Source organism: Chrysemys picta, chromosome 10, assembly GCF_011386835.1.
Source record: "Chrysemys picta bellii isolate R12L10 chromosome 10, ASM1138683v2, whole genome shotgun sequence".
Lineage (NCBI taxonomy): Eukaryota > Metazoa > Chordata > Testudines > Emydidae > Chrysemys > Chrysemys picta.
The window spans coordinates 19549940-19575028 of record NC_088800.1 but is presented as its reverse complement, the minus strand read 5'-3'; the positions used below and the strand labels follow the sequence as shown (position 1 = coordinate 19575028).

General features: G+C 38.9%; 1 protein-coding gene across 1 annotated transcript in view; it reads right to left on the bottom strand.

The window, feature by feature from the left end:
- ATP8B4 (ATPase phospholipid transporting 8B4 (putative)) overlaps positions 1 to 18163 on the bottom strand; it is a 186316-nt gene extending 168153 nt beyond the window's left edge. The window contains exons 1-2 of the mRNA XM_065558148.1: positions 18070 to 18163; positions 8829 to 8897 (exon numbers count right to left, since the gene is read on the bottom strand). Coding sequence (XP_065414220.1) covers positions 8829 to 8859 — 31 coding nt within the window. The 5' untranslated portion in view covers positions 8860 to 8897; positions 18070 to 18163. The remainder of the gene's footprint in view (positions 1 to 8828; positions 8898 to 18069) is intronic.
- Positions 18164 to 25089: the final 6926 nt, after the last annotated feature.

Below are 25089 nucleotides of genomic sequence, written 5' to 3'. Positions count from 1 at the left end.
ATTTTCACAATTTTATCACGATTCTTGCATATTCTTTTCTTAAAGCCCTAGATCTGGAGTCATGCGATTATGTGAAAACATCAGCATTCTTTTTTTTTTTTTTTTTTTTTTTTTTAAAGCTACATTTCTGGCACCTCTGGATGCACAAGAACCAGAAGGAAATGAAGAGAACCCAGCTGTTTTTTTTTAATTTAAATTTAATTTTAAAAATGCTATGATTTACACTCAATGTCATCTTTTTGAACATTCAGGATGGATGATACCATAGCTGCCCCATAACACAGAAGGATTCTAGTTTGCCATTAATGAGAAGCAGTAGCACAGGAATATAGAAGAAGAACACAGTAGACAGCCAGACAGCTAGCAAAACAACACAATGAGAAAGCCAAACACAACAGGTAGATGTTCATGGTGATGAGAGACTGAAGATTTAAGCAAGGTTCTTTTATTTTAAACAATGCACTGTATTCTGTACACAACTGGCATGGACCATTTCAAAGTTTTTAGACACTGAATGCGTACAAGGGGTGTAGCCATGCACACACTCAAGGCTCTATAACCACAGAAGAGGATTAGTACCATAAACAATAGTTATCAGATTATGAAGTGCAAGTCAGGCCAAAAATCCAAGCAGAGAAGAGTCAGAACCAAAATGTCTGATTAAACACCCATAAATTTCTATTAAATTTTGCAACTGATCACTAATTTTTGGGGGGGGAGGGAGTCAAAATACAGATCCATATCTGATCCAAGTGCTCTCGTTTCAAAAATCTTGAATGGACATTAACATTACTATCCTCTACCTATATGGTAATGATCATGATTTACATCTCTATGATGCCTTTCATTCAAAAGAATCCAAAAATTGCTTCCCAAACTGAAATCATTTCCACTCACCTTTGTGAAATACAGGCAGTTTTGCTATAGGCATGACTGGCATAGGACTTGTTTCCAACTACATAATCCCTTTGTTACAGGCTCCACCCCAACAACGATGCACAGCAGTGTTCTCTGAAATGCCAGCAGTTGAAAAAAGGTTGTACCATATATGTGGTGCAACACTATGTGGCTGTTTTGCATCACATTCCTAAAGAAGTCAATTAAACAGCAGGCAAGCAGTTAAAGCAGAATTTTTGAATCTTCCCTTTAATAATTTGTTTGGTAGATAATCTTCCAGCCAGCAGTATATATTTTTGAAATTGCATCAAAAGATATTTTTTTTTAGAAAAACCTAATTTAGCACAGTTTTTTAGTAAATATTGATGTGTAAGGTCACCAGAACAAATCTTTTAAAAAGTGGAGGAATTCTATTGGACAAGACTACAGCACTCTATTTTTGTATAAATAAGTATTTAATAGAGATTGGCTCAACCAAAATCCTAAATCTAAATATCTCAAAATTTGGAAGTAAATTAAATTCAAACCTATTGCTAAATTTTTCAAATGGTCTTTTGTCTTTGTAATGGACCAAACTAAAATCCCAAAGTGAACTCATTACTTGAGACCCCCTCTAACATTTGGCTAGCAAGAGATGTGCCAGTCCTAAAAAGTGCGTATCTAGGAAGCATCACAATACCCATTTTTACAAAGTTTACAAAAAGCTCACATAAGCCAGATCAGTAACTTTAGCAGCAGTCAATATTCATGCTTTTGACCTTTTGTGAATTAATTAATTCCACACCGCAAAGTGCGTTGCACTGTGATTCCTGGGCAATACACTAAAGAAGCAGGAAAAGCAAAAGTTACACTGAATTGTTTATTTTCTATTAAAAACTAGTTACAGCGATCCAGCTTTTATGTATAGGTGGCATCTGGCTCCAGGGTAGAAGTGAGAAAGCTAAACTAAGTTTCATTTTCTGTTCCTCACTTCTCACAGATGTATATCAGTGCTAGAAAGCACAAACAGAAACTTAAGGAAATGGAATCTGGAGCAGTACAAACCAGATAAGTCTGAACTCACGTTCCGCTAACTGAGTCACCATAGTTGTCATACATAGAAACCTGTAAAGATCATTTTTATCAGGCTGATACACCCTTACAGCTGTCCCCGCAACATCAGCAAAGAACAATTCCCAACTATCATAAATGAGCTTACATGATAGTCACCCATTGAAATACCTTGATGCCCATCTCCTTCATCACCGTTACAGCACTTAGATGATACCATGTGCTTGGCAGCCAATGTTTGCAGGTCAATGTGCTTAGGAGTCTACGTCCTTCTCCAGTAAACTTTTAGCATTGCAAAATCTCCAGAAATAGCTATTGTTGAAACCATAGTCCCACTTCCCCTGCAGTCCGGCACTGATATGCTCAGCAGTCACACTCTAGGTGTGAGAAACGGAAGGGGTGACTCAGCCCAAGAGCAGCAAAAATTGACAGTTTGTAAATTAATATAAGCCAGAATGGTACAGGTTGAAAATAGAAATGAAAAAAACAAAAAGCAGGATAACTGAGGGATAGCATTCGTGGGAACTTTGAATAACAAATCAAGGCAGCTTCCACAACCTCCCTAGGCAGTCTGTTGCATTGTCCTACTATTCTTACAGTTAGGAATTTTTTCCTGAGATTTAATCTAAATCTGCTATGCTGTAGTTTGAACCCATTGCCTCTTTTCCTGCCTTCTGTGGCAAGATAGAACAACTTTTCCCCATTTCCTTTATGGCAGCCTTTCAAGTATTTGAAGACCGCTATCATACCCCCCCCTTAATGTCCTCTTTTCCAAACTGAACATACCCAGTTACTTCAGCCTTTGCTCATATAGTTTGCATTCCATCCCTTTGATCATCTTTGTCACTCACCTCTGGATCCTTTCCAGTTTCTCTACATTCTTTCTATACATTGGTGACCAAAAGTACATAGTACATAGTACTCCAGCTGAGGCCTAACCAGCGCCAAACAGAGCGGTACTATTACCTCCCATGACATGTATGCTACACTCTGTTAATACAACCCAAAATTGCATTTGCTTTTTTTGCACCAGCATCGCATTGTTGATTCACATTGAGGTTGTGATCCACTACAAGTCCCAGATCCTTCTCAGAAGTGCTGCTGCCTAGCCAGTTATCCCCCATTCTGTATTTGTGCATTTGTTTTTTCTTCCCTAAATATAGCACCTTATATTCGTCTTTGTTGAGTTTTATTTTGTTGTCTATAGCCCCAGTTCTCCACTTTATCAAGCTCCCTTTGAATTTTAGCTGTATCCTCCAAAGTGTTTGCAACTCCCCCCAGCTTTGTGTCATCTACAAATGTCATCAGTATGCTCTCTATTCCTACATCTAAGTCATTAATAAAGATGTTAAATACTGGATGCAGAACAGACCCCTGTGGAACTCCGCTTGAGACTTCCTTCCAATCTGACATCATTCTATTAATAGTTACTCATTTTTTGCTGTTGTTTAGCCAATTATGTATCCACTTAATGGTAGTTCCACCGAGCCCACATTTCTCCAGCTTATTTATCAGAATGTCATGTGGGACTGTGTCAAAAGCCTTGCTAAAGTCCTAGTATATTATGTCCACTGCATTTCCCCTATCCACCAAACCAGTTACCCTGCCAAAGAAGTAAATCAAACTGGTTTGGCATGATTTGTTCTTAGTAAATCCAGGCTGGCTGCTAGTGATCACGCCTGTATATGTTCTTGTTATAACTGCCATGCAGGAGTTCTTTTGGCTTGGAGAATCATCAGGAATGCTGCAAAGGCAGCATATTCAACCCCAGGAGAAATGGGCGGGAAGGTTATTAGATCATTCAACAAATTATTGCTCTAACCAATCAAGAAGCAGTACTGACAAACTCCAAAGACAGTCCCAGAAATTCCTCTTTAGCCAGCACATAAGATGTGCACAAACTCAAATAAGAGCTTGTGACGTTGCACTCTCTATGATTTTATGAAAATATGCTAATGAATGTGAATATAATGTAACTGGAATAGGATTAATGCAAAAGGTCTCTTGTAAGGTATCATTACAAAGCTTATAATCTACTGAGTGTGGTCATCCTATTTGTATAAATGTATCACTCTTGTATCTGAAGCTAGAAATATGAAATATAACTCTGAGGTCCTATTGTAGTTATGCAAAGTGTGGGCCATTAATGGTGGTTTGAAATCTTGATGGCTCCCATCAACCAGGAAATTGACTGTGGATGGCACTGTTTGCTTGCAGGCCTTCCTGTGAGTCAGGCTGGGAAGAATGAGGGCTTGGAGTCTTACAGTGACATGTGATCACGTCACCTGAACTGGAATCCATCTCTAACCTGGTGCTTTTCCATTTAGAAGGAAGGGTGAGAACCCAGAGAGGGACAAAGGATTCCCACCTTGTGCAAAAGATATATAAGGGGGTGGAACAGAACAAAGGGAGTTGCAGTCATGAGAAATCCCCTAGCTACCACCTGAGCTGGAACAAGGGCTGTACCAGGGAAAAGGATTGTGCCCAGACTAGGAAGGTGTCCAGTCTGTGATAGAAGCTTATTGAAACATCTCTGAGGGTGAGATTTTATCTGTAATCCCTTTCTTACTGTATTAGGCCTAGACTTGCGTGTTTTATTTTATTTTGCTTAGTAATTCACTTTGTTCTGTCTGTTATTACTTGGAACGAGTTAAATCCTACTTTTTGTATTTAACAAAATCACTTTTTACTTATTAATTAACCCAGAGTTTGTATTAATACCTGGGGGGGCAAACAGCTGTGCATCTCTCTCTATCAGTGTTATAGAGGGCCAACAATTTATGAGTTTATCCTGTGTAAGCTTTATAGAGGGTAAAACGGATTTGTTTGGGGTTTTGGGACCCCATTGGGAGCTGGGTATAGGAGTGCTGGAGAAGGAGCACTTCTTAAGCGGTTTTCAGTTAAGCCTGCAGCTTTTGGGGGACGTTGTTCAGGCCTGGGTCTGTATTTGTAGCAGGCTAGTGTGTCTGGCTCAAACCAGGCAGGGCACTGAAGTCCCAAGCTGCCAGGGAAAACAGGCTCAGAAGTAGTCTCAGCGGATCAGGTGGAAGTCTCAAAGGGTGTTTCTGTGATCCAACCCATCACAGAGCTATTCTAATATTTCAGAGTTCAAACAACAGCTACAGAAACCCTCAAGTCTGCATGACTAAGGAGACCACCCACCACTGTAGAGGCAGAAAAATTCCTGTTCTTAGCCCAGAGAAAGGACTCAGCTCAATTTCCTCCTGTCTCAACATGCTAGTTTCATGAAACTTCCTAAAGAGTCTCAGCTGCTTTGAAACTAATTGCTTCCTGAGAGATGCGCATAATTTCCACTATCACTATAATATGTACAAGGCCTGAGGATAGAACAGGTACACAGAAAAGCCACACCATATATTTTCATTAAGCTTCAGATTGTACCAGTTTAACTAGCAGAATTCTAAGAGATCTACAATTGAGTACAGGACTACTACACCAAATTACTGATATTCACTTTGGGCCTGAGTTCTAGGAGCAGAGGCAACTCCTGGATGGAGCTAAGTGCTTTTAACTGAGTTTGAGACTTGAGGGTGCTTCAGCATCTCCCACCATCAAGCCCACAGCTTTCACTCAGATTGCAATAATTTCAAGGAGCAACTGATTTGGTAAAATGTGAGCTAATCTTGTAATAGAAAAACTTACTAACATAAAGCATAGTAAAAATTACTGGAATTATTAATTATTAAATTTATTATCCATACAGTACCCAAAACTTGCTTGGTGCTTTATGGTCAATAAAATAGACACTGCTCCTACACTGAAGAACTTACCATCCAATTGTGGGCTTCGGGCAACAGGTAACAATGAGAAAGTTGTGCATGGACTACTGGAGGTTGGTTATTGCATGCTGGAAGGTGTTAATGGATGTCATTAAGCAGTTCTTTGATATTCAATCATAGATCTTGTTAAAGCCAATGGATGTGCTATGCACACGGAAGGAGCATTTAAGCCCCTTTATGAGTGATATAGCTGGAAACAATAGAGCAAGACCTGATTAGAAGTTAACAACAGGGCCAAGAGGTTCCAGGATCACAAATATGGAGGCTAGGGGAATGTTTGGGAAGTTATGTGTGTGCGTGAGACAGACAAAAAAGTGAGCAGACAGAGAGAGAAGCAGTTGTGAGCATGGACCTGAGAAGGAAAAGAGTGTAAGAACCTGCAGGAATGGAACTGGGATCATGGGAATTCTGTGCTGCTGATGCCACCATATCTCCACTGGAAGTGTAGGGTGGGCTCCCACAGGAGAACCCTGTGAGGCTGGGCTTGGCAGGAAATGCCACCCAGCAGGACCTGAGTGGCAGACCATCGTTGCTACTGATTGGCTGGTACCAGTACTTAAATCAGGAAGCCATGACAGGAAGCTGTCAAAGCAACAACATAAACTGCCTGCCTGTTTCCAATCCAGATCTTGCTTGCGATAGACCCTAGACTCTGCCTTCTGACCCTGGTTTGTCCTTGGCTTTGCTCTTCCATTGCTGTCTGTAACCTGGTGCCTCACCCTGCTCGCCTGGTAAGCTAAACCTGACTGCCTCCTGATACCTGAACCTTGGTTTGCCCTCTGGCCTATCTCATACTCTGACCTCCCAGTGCCTGACTCCTGCTCCGACCACTCGGTCTGACTGCCCTCATCCTGGTCATGACAAAGAGAGAGACAGCTTCTGGTGATACAGAACTGATTGGAGGAGCAGACTTGGAAATTAGGAACACGGAAACAGCCTGCTGTTTGTTTCTACTGTGCTCAGGGAAACAGGATTTTGTGTATATTCTTTGCAAATAAACAGGATTGCACCATAAAATATACCCAATTTGTATGATCCATTTATTCTATGAAAAAAACCCTGCAAGGCCCCTAAATGCTCAGTCCGAAAGAAATAACATTATAACAAAATGGAAGCGAGGACCAGGGTTACCATGTCACATGGTTACTCAGGTATGTTATACATACATCTTAAGTGCTCCTATATACACAATTTGTGTATTATGTTTTTGTTATACACACAATTTTTTTACTGTCACCATTTCAATGATTCCCACTGATAGTATTTGCTACACTAAATATACATTCATAATAGTATGTTACAGATATTCAGCTGTACAGTATTTTACATCATGAGCATGAATGGTCTTTACACTCTAATGCAGTCAATAAAATATCACAGGAACTTGAAAATAAAGAAGTTGTAAATTAGTTATTAGTAGTTCAAAGCAGTTTCATTTCTTCTAGAAAAAAATAATACTGTCACATTCTTGCACTTATTTTCTTGGATGTAAACGTAGATATCCATCTGAAAGAGCTACAGATAATTCTTGTCTAATCACAGTAACCTTTTCTTCTGTCTATCTTACAAAATAAATGGAGAACTCTTTCCAAAGTTTTAGCCTAAAATCTATCTCAAAGAACTGAATAATAAGGGTCAAAAAACAAAATTAAAGTCAGTATTGGAAGGAAAAACTGGGTTGGAGAAGAATTCGCCCTATAGTTTCCTACAATTGTCATAATGTAGCCAAGAGAAAAATATATATTTTTAGTTGGAGTTTTTTCCCATAGCTAAAAAGGTATGATCTTACGAATTAAGATAATTGTATGTTTAACCATAGAGGCATTTCTAAGATCATAAAGAGATTTCAGTTATCCTGAATGCTAGGAGTAAAATCCTGGCCCCATGGAAGCCAGTGGCAAAACTCCCATTGTGACTTTCACAGGGCCAGGATTTCACTGTAAAGCCCTATCTTTTTTCAACTTATGCTAGTGTAAATCTCTTTGCCTGTTCAGAGTCCCAAGAAGTCAAGGGGATCCCAATGCAAGGTCAGGGTCTAAGACAGAAAGAACACTTTTTAAAATACTTCATGTTCCCTAGAATTGGCAAATCCACAAAGAAATAGCTAGAATTATACTCTGACACTTAGAAAAGCATTTTTGAATGTAAAAATATATTTCTATTTGCAAAAGAACAGTCTAATCTATTTTCACATAAAGATAAGACTTATTGGGGGTTTTAATTATGAAGAATCTTTAATCAAATATGCTTGTAACTAAGTTTAAAAAGGGAAGATTTAATTAATAAAAATAAATAAAAATAAAACACTCACATATGTAAAACAAAATTCTAAAGCTACCTCCAAGTTCCACTTCTATCCTCAATTAAATATGAAATCAATGGAAGAGTCTGAAACATATTTCGTTTAAAGACAGAAACTCTTCAGTTTAGAGCTCTTTAGATAGATGATTAAAATGTTCATTGTATGAAGGATCATTAAAATGAAACGTGGGAAAGTCATCTGTAACAGGCTGGATTTCCATGTCATTGAAAGGAAAGACTGCCCACGCTACCAACAGTGTGATTCTGTGGTACAATGATCTTTATAGCTGAACATATGATCTACATCAGCGGTTCTTAAACTTCATTGCGCTGCGACCCCCTTTTGACAACAAAAATTACTACATGACCCCAGGTGTGGGGCGGGGGAGGCAGAACCTGAGCCCTGCCACCCCAGACTGAAGCCCCCAGGCTTCAGCTTCAGCCCTGGGCCCCAGAAAGTCTAACACTGGTCCAGGTGACCCCATTAAAATGCAGTCCTGACCCACTTTGGGGTCCCGACCCACAGTTTGAGAACCACTGATCTACATTCTCTCTTTTGGCCAGTGTATTGCTTTATAAAAAGGAAACAGCTTGTCCTGAAAGCAACTGTCCATTTTCATTGGAATTATACCTCAGAGTTAAGATTAATTGCTTACCATCTCTGCTCTACAAAATTAAAATTCAAGTCATAAAAAATTTAAACAGGAGATATTTGTTTTCCTTATAAACTACACACATACATAATCTCCTACACACACACAGACAAAACAGATCACTTACCTAATAATTTCTTCTTTCTACAAATCATCATCACATGAGGTTACTTTTCACAGGGTCCCAACTGCCAGCCTACATGAGTAAATAAAATACATATCTTTAGAGCACTTACCAAATGATAGTATTTTACATGTTTTATGTTTGATAAGGTAAAATTATCAAATTAATTCTTATGGTATTTAGTTATTTATTGTTCATATTAGTTACTATTGAATTAATATAGTTTTGCCTTTTCTAAAACTAGTTAGATATTAATAATTTGGTAAATATAAATAGAAGAAAAATCACACAAATTATTTTGGTCCAGATTCTGCTCTGGAATGTGCAGACACTCACTGGCTTCAATAAGAACAACATGTAAACATTCAAAGAGAGAATTTGGCCCATATATAGCTGAAGATTTATTTTTAAAAAATAGTAGTAGCAGAAGACTACAGAACAACAGCTAGTGTAGTCAATGTGCTGTTGCTATGATAATACTAAAATTTCCTCATCTGCAGAGCCACTCCTATTTATAGCTCTGTTCATCCGAAATATTCTAGATATTTCAGCAGATCTGCAAAGAAGTCTATTTACCACAGATCAAATTCAAAATTTAAAAATATGTCTCCCCCAACCCCAATATATGCAGAATATTTACATTTTTATTAAGACAGAAGAAAATATTTTACAGTCTACTCAGAAGATCATTCAGAAATAAGTTCGTTCCAAGCATAGCCCATGCTCCTTGCGGCGTCTAACGTTGCTCCTCTGGCAAGCAGTATAGAAAGAGCTCTTAAGTAGTAGTGGAGGTACCATGCTTTGTTAGTGCACAGCACAGCAGAGACAGTAAGACTATGCTATGACTACTGATCTTTTAACAAATATATTCTCAAAAAGGTAGAAATAGGCCCAAAACAAAACCATGGATGAGAAAATTAAAATTTCTACAGCCCAAGTCTGAGCATGGTTTTAGAGCTGTTCAGAAATATCATTTTGGCAAAATATGCTATTTCATCAAAGCCAAAGAATTTAGTGGAGATGTGCTGGTTTCCTTGAAACTTTCAGCACGAATGTGTTTTGGTGTGGTTCGGGGTGGGGGTGGAGGAAGAAAGGTAGAGGAAGAAAGAGACAGATTCTATAATTGGGTCAAGTCTCTGTTCTGGCTGATTTGGAGTGATGTGGGATGAAAATCTCTGCTCTGAATCAGGCAAAGCAGGGACTTGAGTCTGGTCTCTCATATTCCAGGCTCTTATCAGGCGCTAGCCAGACATGTGCATGGTTCTGTTTGCATTCTACACTGGAACGAAAAAAAATTTCAAAACCTCAAAATTTGCCACCAAATGGAATTGTCATTCTCCAGTCAGCTCTACCAAGTTTGTCCCCACCTGAAAAATGCTGAGTATAAAAAGGGAAAGGCAAGACACTAAAAGTTTTGAAGGACAAAGAAAGGAGGGAGAGAATTAAAAACCAAAACAAAAAATGGGAACTGACAGAGGTGAAAGCAGCTCAAAACAAGGCCCTCAGATTCCCGCTGTGCCTTAAGGGAGTGAAATACAGCAATACTGATCACTGTGGAGCGTTTAAAAGACAGCCTAAGGTTATGTCTACACTATCCTCCGGATCGGCAGGCAGCGATCAATCCAGTGGAGAATCGATTTATCGCGTCTAGTCTAGACGCGATAAAACGACCCCCGAGTGCTCTCCCGTCGACTCCTGTACTCCAGAACTGCAAGAGGTGCAGACAGAGTTGACGGGGGAGCGGCAGCAGTCGACTCACCACAGTGAAGACACCACGGTAAGTCGATCTAAGTACATCGACTTCAGCTACGTTATTCACGTAGCTGAAGTTGCGTAACTTAGATCGATCCCTCCTCCCCCAGTGTAGACCAGGGCTAAGTAAAGAGAAAGAAATGGGAAATAATGAAGGTTAAAAAAAAAATAAAAAAGAAGATGGTGGAAGGAAAGACATATAGGAACTATCCATTATTTTACGGATTTCACTCAGATTTAGCTGAGCCAAAATACTCAGCTCTTAACTACTGCATCAGCTGAGTTCTAAGTTCAACTCTGCATTGTGTGAACTGTATCCACTATTATATAACCATCCAATTTTATTTTGACTCTTCTCCCAGGCATTGTTAATTTGGGTGTAGGTTATTCAATCCTTTAAGTCATAGTCACTTCTTTCATCTGTTTGGTTTCTCTTTGTCAGCACACATTAAAAATTGATAACACACTTATTTGAATGTTGCCAGTTTTTGTATACATCTTTGTCTTTTATGCTACTCCTTTATTTTTGCTTTTAAGCTTCATTATTGCTCTCTGTTGGCAGGGCTGCCCGGGGGGGGGGCAAGTGGGGCAATTTGCCCCAGGCCCCGGGCACCACAGGGGCCCCCACGAGAATATAGTATTCTATAGTATTGCAAGTTTTTTTTATGGAAGGGGCCCCCGAAATTGCTTTGCCCCAGGCCCCCTGAATCCTCTGGGCAGCCCTGTCTGTTGGCTTCATTTATTACCAACAGTCAAAATGACTACCAATGGTCTATGTATTTTTCTCCAAATTTTCAGACAGCTCTGTAAAACAATGACACTGCTTATGCCACTTAATCATCAAAGTGATAAATCCCTGGATAAAGGTATAATCGCTTTAGGCCTCTTCAGTTCACTTCCTACTAAGGAAATGGCCATTCTCAGTAAATAATGGGCCTGTTTCTTCACTATTTCACCAGTTCTATTCCAGAGAAACTTCATTGACCTGAATGGATTTATACTGGCATAAAGCTAGTGTAACTGAATGAAGAATCAGGTCTAATGAGTTTTCTTCAGATCCAAAAGTTTTCCTTTCAAGTAGGATCATATTTCTCCTACAGAATGAAATCTAGGACCCTTTTAAATATGGATGCCTTCTAATGCATGTACTCAGCTCCTACAGACTTCAATAAGAACCATGTTCACACACCTAAGGCCCTTGAATGCATTAACCAGGAAATCCAGTCTTGATGCAATTCTGAAATATTGTTATGGTTCTAAAGAAACAGCTGAAGAAACACAACAGCATTGTTTTTACATCTAAAGTTATCCATGTTTTCTAAAACCATAAGAGATATTAAGATTTGAAAATGCAATTTACATATTTGAAAAGTTTGGGAAAGTGTAAATAGATTTAGTTTGCACTAGTTTGCTGGCTGCTTCAGTTCCTCAGCTGATGGCTCCAGGACAGCTGCATTCCAAAAATCTGGTGCAGGGCAAAGGTTGTAGCCATTCCAAAGCTAAGAAAACTACTCAAAGATCCCAAAAGCTACCAACCCATCTCTCTCCTTTTGTCATGTACAAGCTTATGGAGAGACATTCTGATGCACATCAACAAGGTTATCGCACCATAACTGCCCTTTTGCTCAGGCTGGCTTTAGGATAAAGATGGTGAACCCAAGGTCAAGTCATATGTCAAGCACAAGACATCAGAGCTGCCTTCAAGAAGGGCAAGAAAGCTGGCACCATTCTGATGAATCTGTCAGCCACATATGATATTGTCTGACATGTAGAGGTGAAAGCCAAATTGTTGCAGACTATTCCCTGTAAGCCCATAGCACAGTTCATCATGAAAATTATGAGGAATCAGAGCTTCATCATATAAGCTGGAGACAAAGTGAGCCAGCTTAGGTTTCTCCATAATTGACTCCCACAAGGATCTGATCTAGCTCCTCTCATTTGAAACTTATATACTTATGACCTACCAACAACTATGGCTGCTGACTGGCTAGAGTGGTTGCCACAATGCAGAAATTTGGCTTAGCCCAATCTTCACAGTGTAACTGCAGGACAGCAATTCAGACAGTCAAACATAAAGGAGGACTGCACAATTACTAGATTGGAGGGTGGCCTGCAACACCTTGCTAGATTCAATGATGCAGCAGTTAGGTGGCTATAGGGCAACCAAATAACAAGTGAGAAAAATCGGGACGGGGGTGGGTGGTAATAGATGCCTATGTAAGAAAAAGCCCTGAATATCAGGATTGTCCCTATAAAAACGGGACATCTGGTCACCCTAGTGGCTAAACAATCTAGATATTAACTTCTGTCACATATGAAAGAAGAAGTAAGCACAAATGTGAGAACTGCATGAGGCAAATGTGTCAAAATTGCAATAAGCCCCACCACTGCCACAACACTTCCACTAATTATTTAAGATTCGCTGTGCCAAGTACCTCCTTTTCTGAGGACAAGGCAAGGATGCTACAGGCACTCATGCAAGTCCTCAGTGTGATGCATGTTGACTGTTCTAAAGGGACTTCATCTCTTGTGATGTATTTGGCATGCAGCATGGGATATGAATACATGTACACCTAAATTATTCTCTTTTTGGTGCAATAAATTTTACCAGAATAGTTTTTCACCGCATCTTGGGGACAGGTGTCTCCTTGTGCAGAGTTGTAACTTGGGCATAACACATGCCTTTTCCTTCATGCACTCCATAAGTCACATAAAACATGTGGCTAATGAACATCTGCTATTTCCCCTCCCTTTTCCCCTCAGTCATGTAAACTTGAGCACATATGGCCAGAGTTGTGGTTCGGGAGACGTTAGTTTCACCATAAATTACAGAAGTTATAATATATTGACATGGCTGCACCATAAGCCAAAGCTAAGCCGCTAAACGTTAAACAGGAAGAAAACTTTCTAGGACTATTCTTATCTTTTTTTTTTTACCATTTCCATTATTTCATAACTGGCTTAGTTTAGTTTGCATCTTTAGTTTAATTCATTAAAATTATTTAAGACTGTGCTGTTGATATTTCTGACAGTTAAATGAACATTTAAGAATTGTCCTTTTACATACCTTTCAGATTAAGGTAACTAAAAAACACAAAAATTACTATCAGTTTATCAGCTTCTGTAATCCTAATACCTCGTGCAAAGTCAGAACTCCAAGTAGGGTGAGCAGATGTCCCGATTGTATAGGGACAGTCCTGATATTTTGGGCTTTTTCTTATATAGGCACCTATTACCCCCCACCCTCCGTCCCGATTTTTCACACTTGCTGTCTGGTCACCCTAATTCCAAGCTAGGTGCTGTAAGTCACCTGAAGTGGACTGATGCAGAGTATGCTCCCTCAAAAATAATTTTCTCCATCTTCTCTTGTCCTTATTTAATACTTTACTCCCCAGATTTTAGCTTAAAATATTCTTTTGCTTCATTCAGTTTTTGCCTTGGAAAGTAGACATTCCCACCCCCCTTCCTCTTTTCCAAATCATTCTACTAAGAAAACTGATTGGAAAGCTTTTCAGTCATCCCTAAGTCACTTGTTTTTAAAACACCTATTTTGCCTCCCTTGCTTTTGTACACATGTGAAATATGAATTACTTCTGTTTTGTCATATTAAAAATTGTTACCTAAATGACTGATTCTTTCCTCAAATTGTAAGAGGCATTTCTCTAATATGGTGTGCTAAGTCCTCTCAGTCAGCCCTCTTTAGGCTACTGTTTTGCTTTCTTTCAGAATTATCTGGCTGCATTTTGATTTAGCACTTGCCAGAAATATGTCCACATGTAAATGTCTTGTATTAGCCATGGAAAATTATCAAAAAGGTAGTAGGACCAAAATGTGTCACCATATCACTGGGAGTTCTGGCTGTGTAAGGACTGAGTAAAAACTGCAGTATTTAGCCATTGTACCTATTTGTCTCCCCACACCATTTTAACAGAAACTTCCTCTTATTTCAAAATATAAATGTAAAATGCTTGTATTTTAGCAGTTGTCATTAAGCCAACAACATCTTCAGTAAGGATGCATAGTATACACAAATGGGCCAACTGTGGAAGGTCCCAAACATAGCAGAACTAGATTATAAAGCCCACCTTCTGCATCCTGTAATGTTTGGGAAAAGAACAGGAGCAAACTACAGCACAGGAGTCTGGAAGCTTTGGGGTCCTGAGCCTGGAGCAGTCCACAGACTAGGGCTGTCCTAGAGCCATAGACATAGGTACTAGAACTTCCAGATTCCCAAATTTCATTGCATGGACCCGGAAGATCCAAGAGCCATGACTAAGTCTAAGCTTTTGTCATAGATATTTTTAGTAGAAGTCACAGACAGGCCACAGGCAATAAAGAAAAATTCATGGAAGCCCATGACCTGTCCCTGACTTTTACTAAAAATATCCATGACAAAATGGGGAGCTGCTGGGCAGCTGATGGCCAGCTGGGAGCTCTGGGGCACCCCATCACCCATGAGAGCTCATAGCTCCAGGGTCCACCTGCCCCCACATATTGAAGTTGTGAGGGACTCGCTGCCCATGGCAGCCGGGAGCTGCAGGGCCCTTCCCCACCTGCAGCAACTCAGAGCCCCCCAGTGCCTGCAGCAACAAGGAGTTGTGGGGAGCCCCCAGCTGCCGCAGCAGCCCAGATCTCCAGGATACCCCATCCCGCCCACAGCAGCCAGGAGCTATGGAGGTCCCCTGCTGCCCATGGCAGCCAGGGGCAGAAGGGGTCCATGCTGCTACCTGTGACAGCAGGGAGCTGCAGGGTCCCCCCTACCGCTCACGGCAGTGGTGAGCTACAGGTGTCCCTTGCTGCCCACAGCAGCCTGGGGCAGTGGCGACCCATGGCGGCCCAGAGCTGTGGGGTCCCCCCACCACCCATGGTAGCTCAGCGCTCTGGGGCACCCACCGCCTCGGGTGGAGGGGTACACCGCAGTTCCCAGAAGCCCGCAGGCTGATGTCACGGAGGTCTTTGGAAGTCACGGATTCCATGACTTCCACGACCTCTGGGACAACTTTTTGTCTTAACCGTGACTCAAGCAGGGAACATAGCACCCTGGGCTCCAGCTGGGATTCCAGGAGCTGTCAGGGTCCCTGCCAGCCCCCAGAGACCCGGTTCCAGCCTGAGTTGTGTGGACTGGAAATCTCCTTGCCATGGAGCAGGAAGCCTAACAACCCCCATAGTTCTGGCTCCACCTGTTCCAACCAGCTCTAATTCACACAAAAATGGTGTAGCCACAGTAGCATGAGCAGTAACATCACCTCAAATGCAAACCTGCCTGGACTCCATGGGTGCCTCTTTGGGATCGCTAGCTCCTGCTGCCCAAGCTACCATGGCTACAGTACTATTTTTAGCATGCTGGCTCAGATGAGAGCTAGCACCAGTATGTCCAGGTGAGCTGGGAATCACACCCCTAGTCTGTAGGATAAATATAGCCTTTCGGTAAGGGGGTGTGTCTGTGGCAAAGTGAGAGAAAGAGAGACTGACACAGCCTGAACAAGCAGCTGGTAGCACATGCTGAAAAAAGCTTAGAGCAAGAGCTCTTGGGGGGTGCTGGCTGAAAGAGTTTTTGGTATTGAGACCAAGAACACTGTTTCCTATTGTTTGGTTCATCGTGTGTCAGGGCCGGCTCCAGGCACCAGCTTGCCAAGCAGGTGCTTGGGGCGGCCACTCCGGAGATGGGCGGCACATCCAGCTATTCGGCGGCAATTTGGCGGACGGGCCCTCACTCCCACTCGGAGCGAAGGACCTCTCGCCGAATTACTGCCACAGATCGCGATCGCGGCTTTTTTTTTTTTTTTTTTTTTTTGCGCCGCTTGGGACGGCAAAAACCCTGGAGCCGGCCCTGTCGTGTGTTCAGGGAAACAGGAATTTGTACAGTCTTTGTAAATAAACAAGATTGCATCAAAGGTAACAGACTCCATAGTCAATTTCTCCTCCTAGTTGGAACCCTTGCAAGGCCCTAAACTTTGACTAGCAGCTCGGGACAGAAAAGGGGTAAAAAGAGCATATATAGTTCAGGTCCTCACAATTAAAAAACAAAAGCAAAAACTTTACACAGCTTTTCATCTGCAAGTGCTCATTTTTCATTCCTTTAACTTGTATGACATCATTTTTCCTATCTAGCTTTTTGATATACGACATCATTCTGAACATTTCACAAAAGTATTCTTATTGATTTAGCACATTGGAAGTAATGAGGCTGGAGAATGCCTCTATATATGACAGTAAATGACATACAAGCATAAAGCAAATAATTAATAAACTAATATTGAATCAGATATAGATAAGGATTTAAAATATTTAGGGACAGAATCTATGATCCTTAAAACTGAACCAAAAAAACCTTTTATTGAACAGTATTGCTTGCTCACCAAACAGAGGAATTTGGCCCTTGGATATCTGCAAATAATCTGCACTCTAGAACATGCAGTAATATGATCTGGTTTAAAAATAAAGTTAGTAATATAGAACAGTAGCATTAAAATTATTAAAACTGATATTGAAAGTTTAAAACTCCAAAAGACTCATTTAAAGATTTTTCAAGTTAGATAAGTTTTTCTACTGTGAAATATTCAACTTTAGAAATAAACAAGGACAAATTAATCCCAGGTGTAACTCCACTGAAGTCAGTAGGGTAGCACAAAAGGATGAATTTAGCCCCAACTATTTATCAAAAATAGACTGACACAGAAAAGACTGCTTGATAAGGTCATGAGACGTATAGATATCTCTGTTTACACACCTGCTACACAACAGTTTCCATCCTGATTGGGAAATACTGCGTTTTACAACAAAGAACACAGATAAAAATACAAATAGCTGTTTTATAAATTATTGTAAGTGTGGATACTAATATTTAACACCACAGAAAATGAATTAAATATTTGTGCTGACACAGGATATATATAATAGGTAGGATTCTCAAAAGCATAACACTATTTTGTGGCAAATTAAGCATAGTTTAGTAACAAAAACAAATGACAACTTAAATGAAGAAAATATGTTTCCTTTGACGTTTTAATTAGACATTTTTAATTACTGTTCTGAGGGTTTATTAAGCAATATATAAAAAGGTGTGAACAATTATGGCATCACGTTTTTAAAATAATTTTGACATCCTAGCTGAGTTATATAAGATGGCAAATCAATAAGTGCTGAATTTAAAGGTTTTATTTCTTCTGACCCCATGTATTTTCAACAGCTTGTCAATTGGCTCCAATAAAAATATTAAACAAAAAATATGTATTTTTTGTAGGTGAATTACTGAGGAACTAAGGTACAAATGATTATCAAATTAGTAACCAGTGTCATGCAGCATATTACAGTGAGTACCACTGAACCCCTTAAAGAACATTTATACTGAAATGTTTCCAAAAGCAAGAGAGAGTTTTGTTAAATTGTTGTTGAAAGCTGAAGAACCCTTCTGTTAGCAACAGTGACTTTATATGTAAGATTAGGAGATATAAGATGTAATCCTTCCATCACTGTCACTGCCCCAACTTACCAAAACAATACAGTTGACTCTGGCTCTCCTGCTTTGTGATACCATATCCCAAGAAAATCATGTTTTCTTTTTATCTCCTTGCTGCCAGATGTTCTACTCTAAAGAAAAAGAAGAAATAAAGTCTGCTGGCAAAAAGAATTTGGCTGCAGAGGTGAAGCCTACATTACTTATATTTTCAATAATAAATGAGAAGAACTACTGAATAGGTCTGGACAAACACATTCAACCACTCTCAGGTAAAATCATTTTAGATTTCATATATGGTGGCCACAAAGCATGTCAATAGACTATTCATGTTCTCATCAGAATAGAAATTATTCCATTTAACGATATGTGAAGATACCATCCAAGTCTCTAGCCATTTTAAGAGAGTTTATCTGTGTTAAAAAAAACCAGAAAAATGTAAGAACTTTTCTTTCAAGCCTCTATGATTACACATTATCAATAACCAGAGCAAAGCAGCCTGCGCCACCTCCTGTTTAATAAATGCAGTGGTCCAATGTAAATTAGTCTCCTAGCTGCTATTTTTCTTCATTTCTGTACTGTACATGTATAGATAAGACATACAAAAGAGAGATTTGTCAGTGCAACACTTACATGATCAGGTTTTTGTTCTAGAGTCAAATTATGCCATTGGCATTATTCACTGCTCAAATGTCAAATACTTGAAAAATATTCCCTATTTTGCATTTAGGCTGTGATGCCACCAAACAATCTTTCATTCTTAACTACTGTGCCAATTGAAATTCAAGTTTTTTCCACAAACAGGGCAAAGGTTTTCTAATATAGTTTAACTATTAAGCTTTCTGTTCTCTAAGAGCGTTTGAAGTTGTTATTTTTTTCTCCATTTATACATTTGCCTTATTTTATTATTCCCCAAATAAATTGGAGATCTAATTTCCCATAAAAGAAAAGAAAAATGCCTGCTGTACAGTCTGGCATTACAAGTCTAATGATTAGACTCTTTCTCTTCTCTAAAACAACACATATGATCCTGTACAAATATAAAAGCATATGCTAAGTAATGAAGAAGAGCATGTCTAATGTTACACTGACTAGAGGGTTAAAACAAAGCAATTACCTGAACAAATGGCAACATGACCACAGATGTTGCTTGAACAATACAGGGATTTAATGTAAAACTCATTTTTATATTAAATGCAGTTAAACTCTCACTTTTACACTTTATCTTACAGTTGTTATAGTGTAACAGTCACATAATGTAATATCAGTTACTATCAATATGAAATTTAAAAGACTTAAACTTTTATAAAGTTCTAAGATAAGGACTGATCATAAATTCAGCCCTGTCCTATAACACTATCAAATCTAACTGGGAGCTTGATACAAATTCCTCATTAATACACCAAGAAGAGGTATGGCTTTCCTACAGAAAGCAACATGACCCACCACAAAATCTGAGGTTATGATGACAGCTATGTTTACCCTGTCATGTTTTATTCATTCACAGTATCTCATTACCTGTCACTCGGAATAAGTCTGTGGATGTGCCATTTATTAGAAGAGACACTAGCTATTTCACCAGTTTTGTTCTCAATCCCACCTCAAAATAGATAACTATAAGTCACACCAGGAAGGCTTTGGGGTAGAAATTATATTACTCGCCCCCCATTTGATACTTTTTCCATTTACATTCCCCCTTAAAATGCTTTATTGGCCCTGAGGGGGGAACTAGACCCAGCTCAAATGAAAATATTCTGCTTTTAGGACAAAATTGTAACCATGGAGTCAAAAGTATGGCAATAAAACACAAGAACAGCACCAAATACCTAGTTTCTCACCACTAAACAACCTCAATAAATTTAATCTATTGAGGACATATTTTTATAAAAGGAGATAAAAGCCACAAGTCACACACTTGGCCACTTACCACTGAAGGAGACTCTTAGATAAACAATCATATTCTTTCAACAGAAAAGAGTGAGGAATTGCAGAGGGTAGAAAGAAAAAAAACCCCTTAAAGCAGAGGGCTGAAAACAAAATAGTATACAGATGTGCAGAAAGGGCAACTTCTGCTTCTCCTCTTGCAGCTGCTGTCGCTGCTTTGTGGCTGCTTTCTATACCACACCTGTTCACTTACATGGTGTCACACTCAGCCCGCCTTGGGACCCTCCTTTTGTTTCTCATCAAGAGTACAGTATATCATGTTCAAAGAAGACTTCCACCATGAAACCAAACAGACCTGTGTGAAAGAGAAGAGTATGCTACCAAGTTATAAAGGAAAGTGTTTATCTTTAAAAGCTTTTACAGCATTAAAATTAAAAACATGCTTGTACCAATCTTGTAATTAATTCAGTGAAATAAAAATGGCTAAACAAAAACAACCTCAAAAAGGAGAAAAGCCAGGAACAAATACAGTAATGATATAAGTCAAATGAATTATGCTCCCCCTTCCCCCACCTCCACACACACTGGAGAGCAATTATCCCTTTTCCTGGCATTAAAACCAGCGCCAAGGTGATGATATATTTTTAGAAAGCATTTTAATTCCTGGAATTACAGCACCTATTAACCCTGGTAAAACCAACTACCAGTGGTACCACCTATACCAGAAGGCACAAAGTGCTTTCCATATTATAAACAAATTATTTTAGGGTCCAGTACCCTACTTACTTCGAATTGTCTCAGACAGCAGCTCTAAAGCATTTTTTCTTTATTATATATTTTTAATCTGTTCAACTATATTTTTAGTCATAGCATCAAAATATCCCATAATTTTAAAACCAATTACATGGGTTTTTGTTGGTTAGTTTTTCCAGCAGGGTCAGTAGGATACATGGGCAAGCAGACTACCAGGCATCACACTTCAAAATGAAATTAACAAAAAACTCCTAAACACTTAAGGGATTTTACCAAATTCACTTTGGTGTTCCACTCACAAATGGAGCTTGGAAAATTAGAGGAGAAGAGGTTCCAGAAGTTGGGAGGAAGCATGGAATTCTGGGATTATTACTATGGCAAGTAGATAATTATGAGATTTGTGAATGACAAGTGAGACACAGTAAAATACTGTTCCAGTACTCCCCCATACATATCGAATCTTATTTAAATATGATCTATAGATATAATGAAGCCGTTTGTATAATGTTTTATTAATTTTGCAGGCAGTTAGTCCTGCAAATAGATTAAGCTTTTGCTATTTTGAGACCAATCTATTTAAACAGCCAAGTTTTTTAAATTCCAAAAATAACTAATTTTTTATATATTAGTTATTTTATATAAAATACATTGCTATTAAAAAAAACTCTTGTGACGTCATTCCATCAATCTCTTTAGGGAACTGTGTATTGTCACACTGTTGGAAAGGGCCTAAATTAGGACAGGGTGATCAGTAGAGTTTGTCAGAATTTTAAATCAACAATAAAAGACACACAAAAGGTTAAAAAAGAAACCTGTGAAAAACCTGAAAATTAGGGCTATCAAACAATTAAAAAAAAATCTCAATTAATCACGAGATTACAAAATTGTCAGAATTAATCACAGTTTTACCTGCACTGTTAAACAATACTAGAATACCAATTTAAATTTATTATAAATATTTTGGATGTTTTTCTACATTTTCAAATATATTGATTTCAATTATAACACAGAATACAAAGTGTACAGTGTTCACTTTATATTATTTTTATTTCAAATCTTTGCACCGTAAAAAAGATAAAAAATTGTATTTTTCAATTCACCTCATACAAGTACTGTAGTGTAGTCTCTTTAATCGAGAAAGAACAATTTACAAATGTAGAATTATTTTTTACATAACTGCACTCAAAAACAAAACTATTTAAAAAACGTTAGAGCCTACAAGTCCACTCGGTCCTACTTGTTCAGCCAATAGCTAAGACAAACAAGTTTGTTTACATTAATCAGAGACAATGCTGCCCGCTTATTTACATCACCCAAAAGTGAGAACAGGTGTTCACATGGCACTGTTGCGGCCAACATTGCAAGATATTTATATGCCCCTTCATACTTTGACCACCGTTCCAGAGAACATGCTTCCATGCTGATGACTCTCTTTAAAAAAAGAATGCATTAATTAAATTTGTGACTGAACTCCCTGGGGAAGAATTGTATGACCCTGCTCCATGGTTTCACGCATATTCTGCCATATATTTCATGTTATGGCAGTCTCAGGTGACGACCCAGCATGTTTTCAATTTAAGAACACTTTCATTGCAGATTTGACAAAACACAAAGAAGGTACCAATATGAGATTTCTAAAGAAAGCTACAGCACTTGGCCCAAGGTTTAAGAATCTGAAGTGTCTTCCAAAATCTTGAGAGGAACGAGGTGTGGAACATGCTGTCAGAAATCTTAAAAGAGCAACACTCCGATGCGGAAACTACAGAACCCAAACCATCAAAAAAGAAAATCAACCTTCTGTTGATGGCATCTGACTCAGATGATGAAAATGAACGTGCACCAGTCTGCACTGCTTTGGATCATTATCAAGCAAAATCCTGCTGTTCTCATTTTCAGGTGACTGTAAATAAGAAACAGGCAGCATTAGCTCACATAAATGTAAACAAACTTGTTTGTTTTAGCTACTGGTTGAACAAGAAGTAGGACTGAGGGGACTTGTAGGCTCTAAAGTTTTACACGGTTTTGTTTTTGAATGCAGTTATATAAAAAAAATAATTCTACATTTGTAAATTGCACTTTCACTATAAAGAATTTGCACTACAGTACTTTTATGAGGTGAACTGAAAAATACTATTTCTTTTATGTTTTTTACAATGCATATATTTGTAAGCAAAAATAATAAAGTGAGCACTGTACTCTGTATTCTGTGTTGTAATTGAAATCAATATATTTGAAAATATAGAAAATATCCAAAAATATTTATAATAAATGTAAATTGGTATTCTATTATTGTTTAACAGTGAGATTAAATCTGATTAATCACGACTTTTTTAAATCTGTTTTGCATTAATTTGTTTTGCATTAATTGCTTGAGTTAACTCCAATTAATTGACAGCCCTACTGAAAACATGTTCCTGTTTCCCCCAATCAGCACAGTGATCAATTAGGTTTCAGTCTTCCAACGGAATCTGCTAATATGAATGCCTTGCCCATGTGTAATTGCATTGGCCTTAATTAAATCCCACACAGACGCAGGAGTCCACGTTATTGAATTATGATGCAGGACTAGGATCTTAAAAAACTAACTGTACTTAGAGACCAGCAGGAAAGAACCGGAAGAAAGATGGGGGAGTTGCAAAAAAAAAAAAAGGAAAAAAATAAATATCTGATTCGGACATGGGCGGGGAGGGAGAAGAACGATGGTACATGAAAATGACATAGAGGGAGGAAAGTCTCAAAGGTCTCAGAAACTAAATTAAACATCCAAACTTTGGGGGCAGGCGTTCTACTGAACTGTGAGTTTCATACCTCAGTACTTCACTTTTTCCATTCCAATGCACAAACAGTTCTGCCTGTGTGATAGCAGAGATTGGACACCATTTATAAATGACTTACCACAGATTACAAGGGGTCCAACTTTCCCTTGTGCTACAAGGATTATTATATTTAAGGACAGGAAAAGCTTTCATTTCTGTACTATGAAACCATCCGTAGCCCACTACCAACTTTAGAAGCTGGCTACGCCAGTGTCCTAAATAGAAGCTGAATGTTTTCGTAAACCATCATATTACTTGACTTGATAAACATTTTGGGCCAAATAGTCATAAAAAATAAACAGTTATTAAAATTTGTGTGCAAATAATATGCAAACTCCAGAGTGTTCCGGGACCGCACCTCACAGAATCAGGCCTCATGTGTCAGAATTGTATTTAAAAAATCATAAAGAAAACTAATGCAAATTATTCATCTGCTCTTTGGACAATTTACACCAAGATAACAACAACTACATCGAATTAAAAAGGCTATCCTCATGCTGACTGCTTTCCTCAGTGACCATGAAGCCAGCAAAGGAAGGACACACAATCTTTCAGATTAATCCCACAAGAGTTATTTTTAAAGCATTTTAAGGCAGCAAAGTCTACAACAAGCAAAACGGTCTCTAAGATGATTAAATCTCAATAGGAGCAATATTCCAAATGTGAAATACATTGACAATATAAGGAATGGGGTCTTGTATTAGTGAACAGAATGAGATAACGTTATTATTTACATCTGGCAGCAATTTATACAGGGCCCAATCTTGTGAAGCCAGAGTAAGAATTTAAGGCCCACAGCAAGTAACAGAGCCAAAATAATAGATCTTCTTTTGCTGTGAGAAATGTTTGACTCAAATTGCAAAAACTTTGTTTTTTAATCAGCCTTGATTGGACTTCAATGAGAGTTTGTATAACACCAGTGGTTAATTAGAAATTTTCTTTAACCCACAAACTGTAAGTCAAAAAGGATTTTGTTACATTTTACGCTTTCAGTGGATTCTCAAACTTTATAGCAACACATCCTATTTCTATCACAGCAAATAAGCTCAGGCCTCACATCCACATGTGCTAGAGATAAAATTCATAGCCACTGTTGGTCATCCCAGGTTTCCAAAATGATGTGATCCCACCACACTTTGCTGGTTCTCCTGCATCAAAAGTGACAGCCCACCAAAAGACATACCATGGTAATACTGGTATTCACCATATCTGTATCATGTGAATTGAATGAATAGGCATTGACCCTCAAGGTCAGCTGTCTTCAACATGTCACAAAGTTCTGCCCAAATTCCATTCAGCATCCCATCCAGTCACCTATTCCACTGCATAACTATTTGTCCTGCAATAAGGAGTAGAACCACATCCACATAGTCCCATTGCTCCATATCTTTCACCCATGTTGGCAGGGAATAAGCAAGGGGAGATGTGATCAGGAACTGCCATTGCAAACATGAAGGCAGGGGACTGTGCCAACAACGCAGAGCAAAGCAGTTCCTAGAATGTCTCCTGTGATGCACAGAACCCTGGGATACTGCTCCTGAAATGGCAGCACTAATATCGTGTAACAGCAGCGGTCATGCAGACATGGGTATATGCATATACA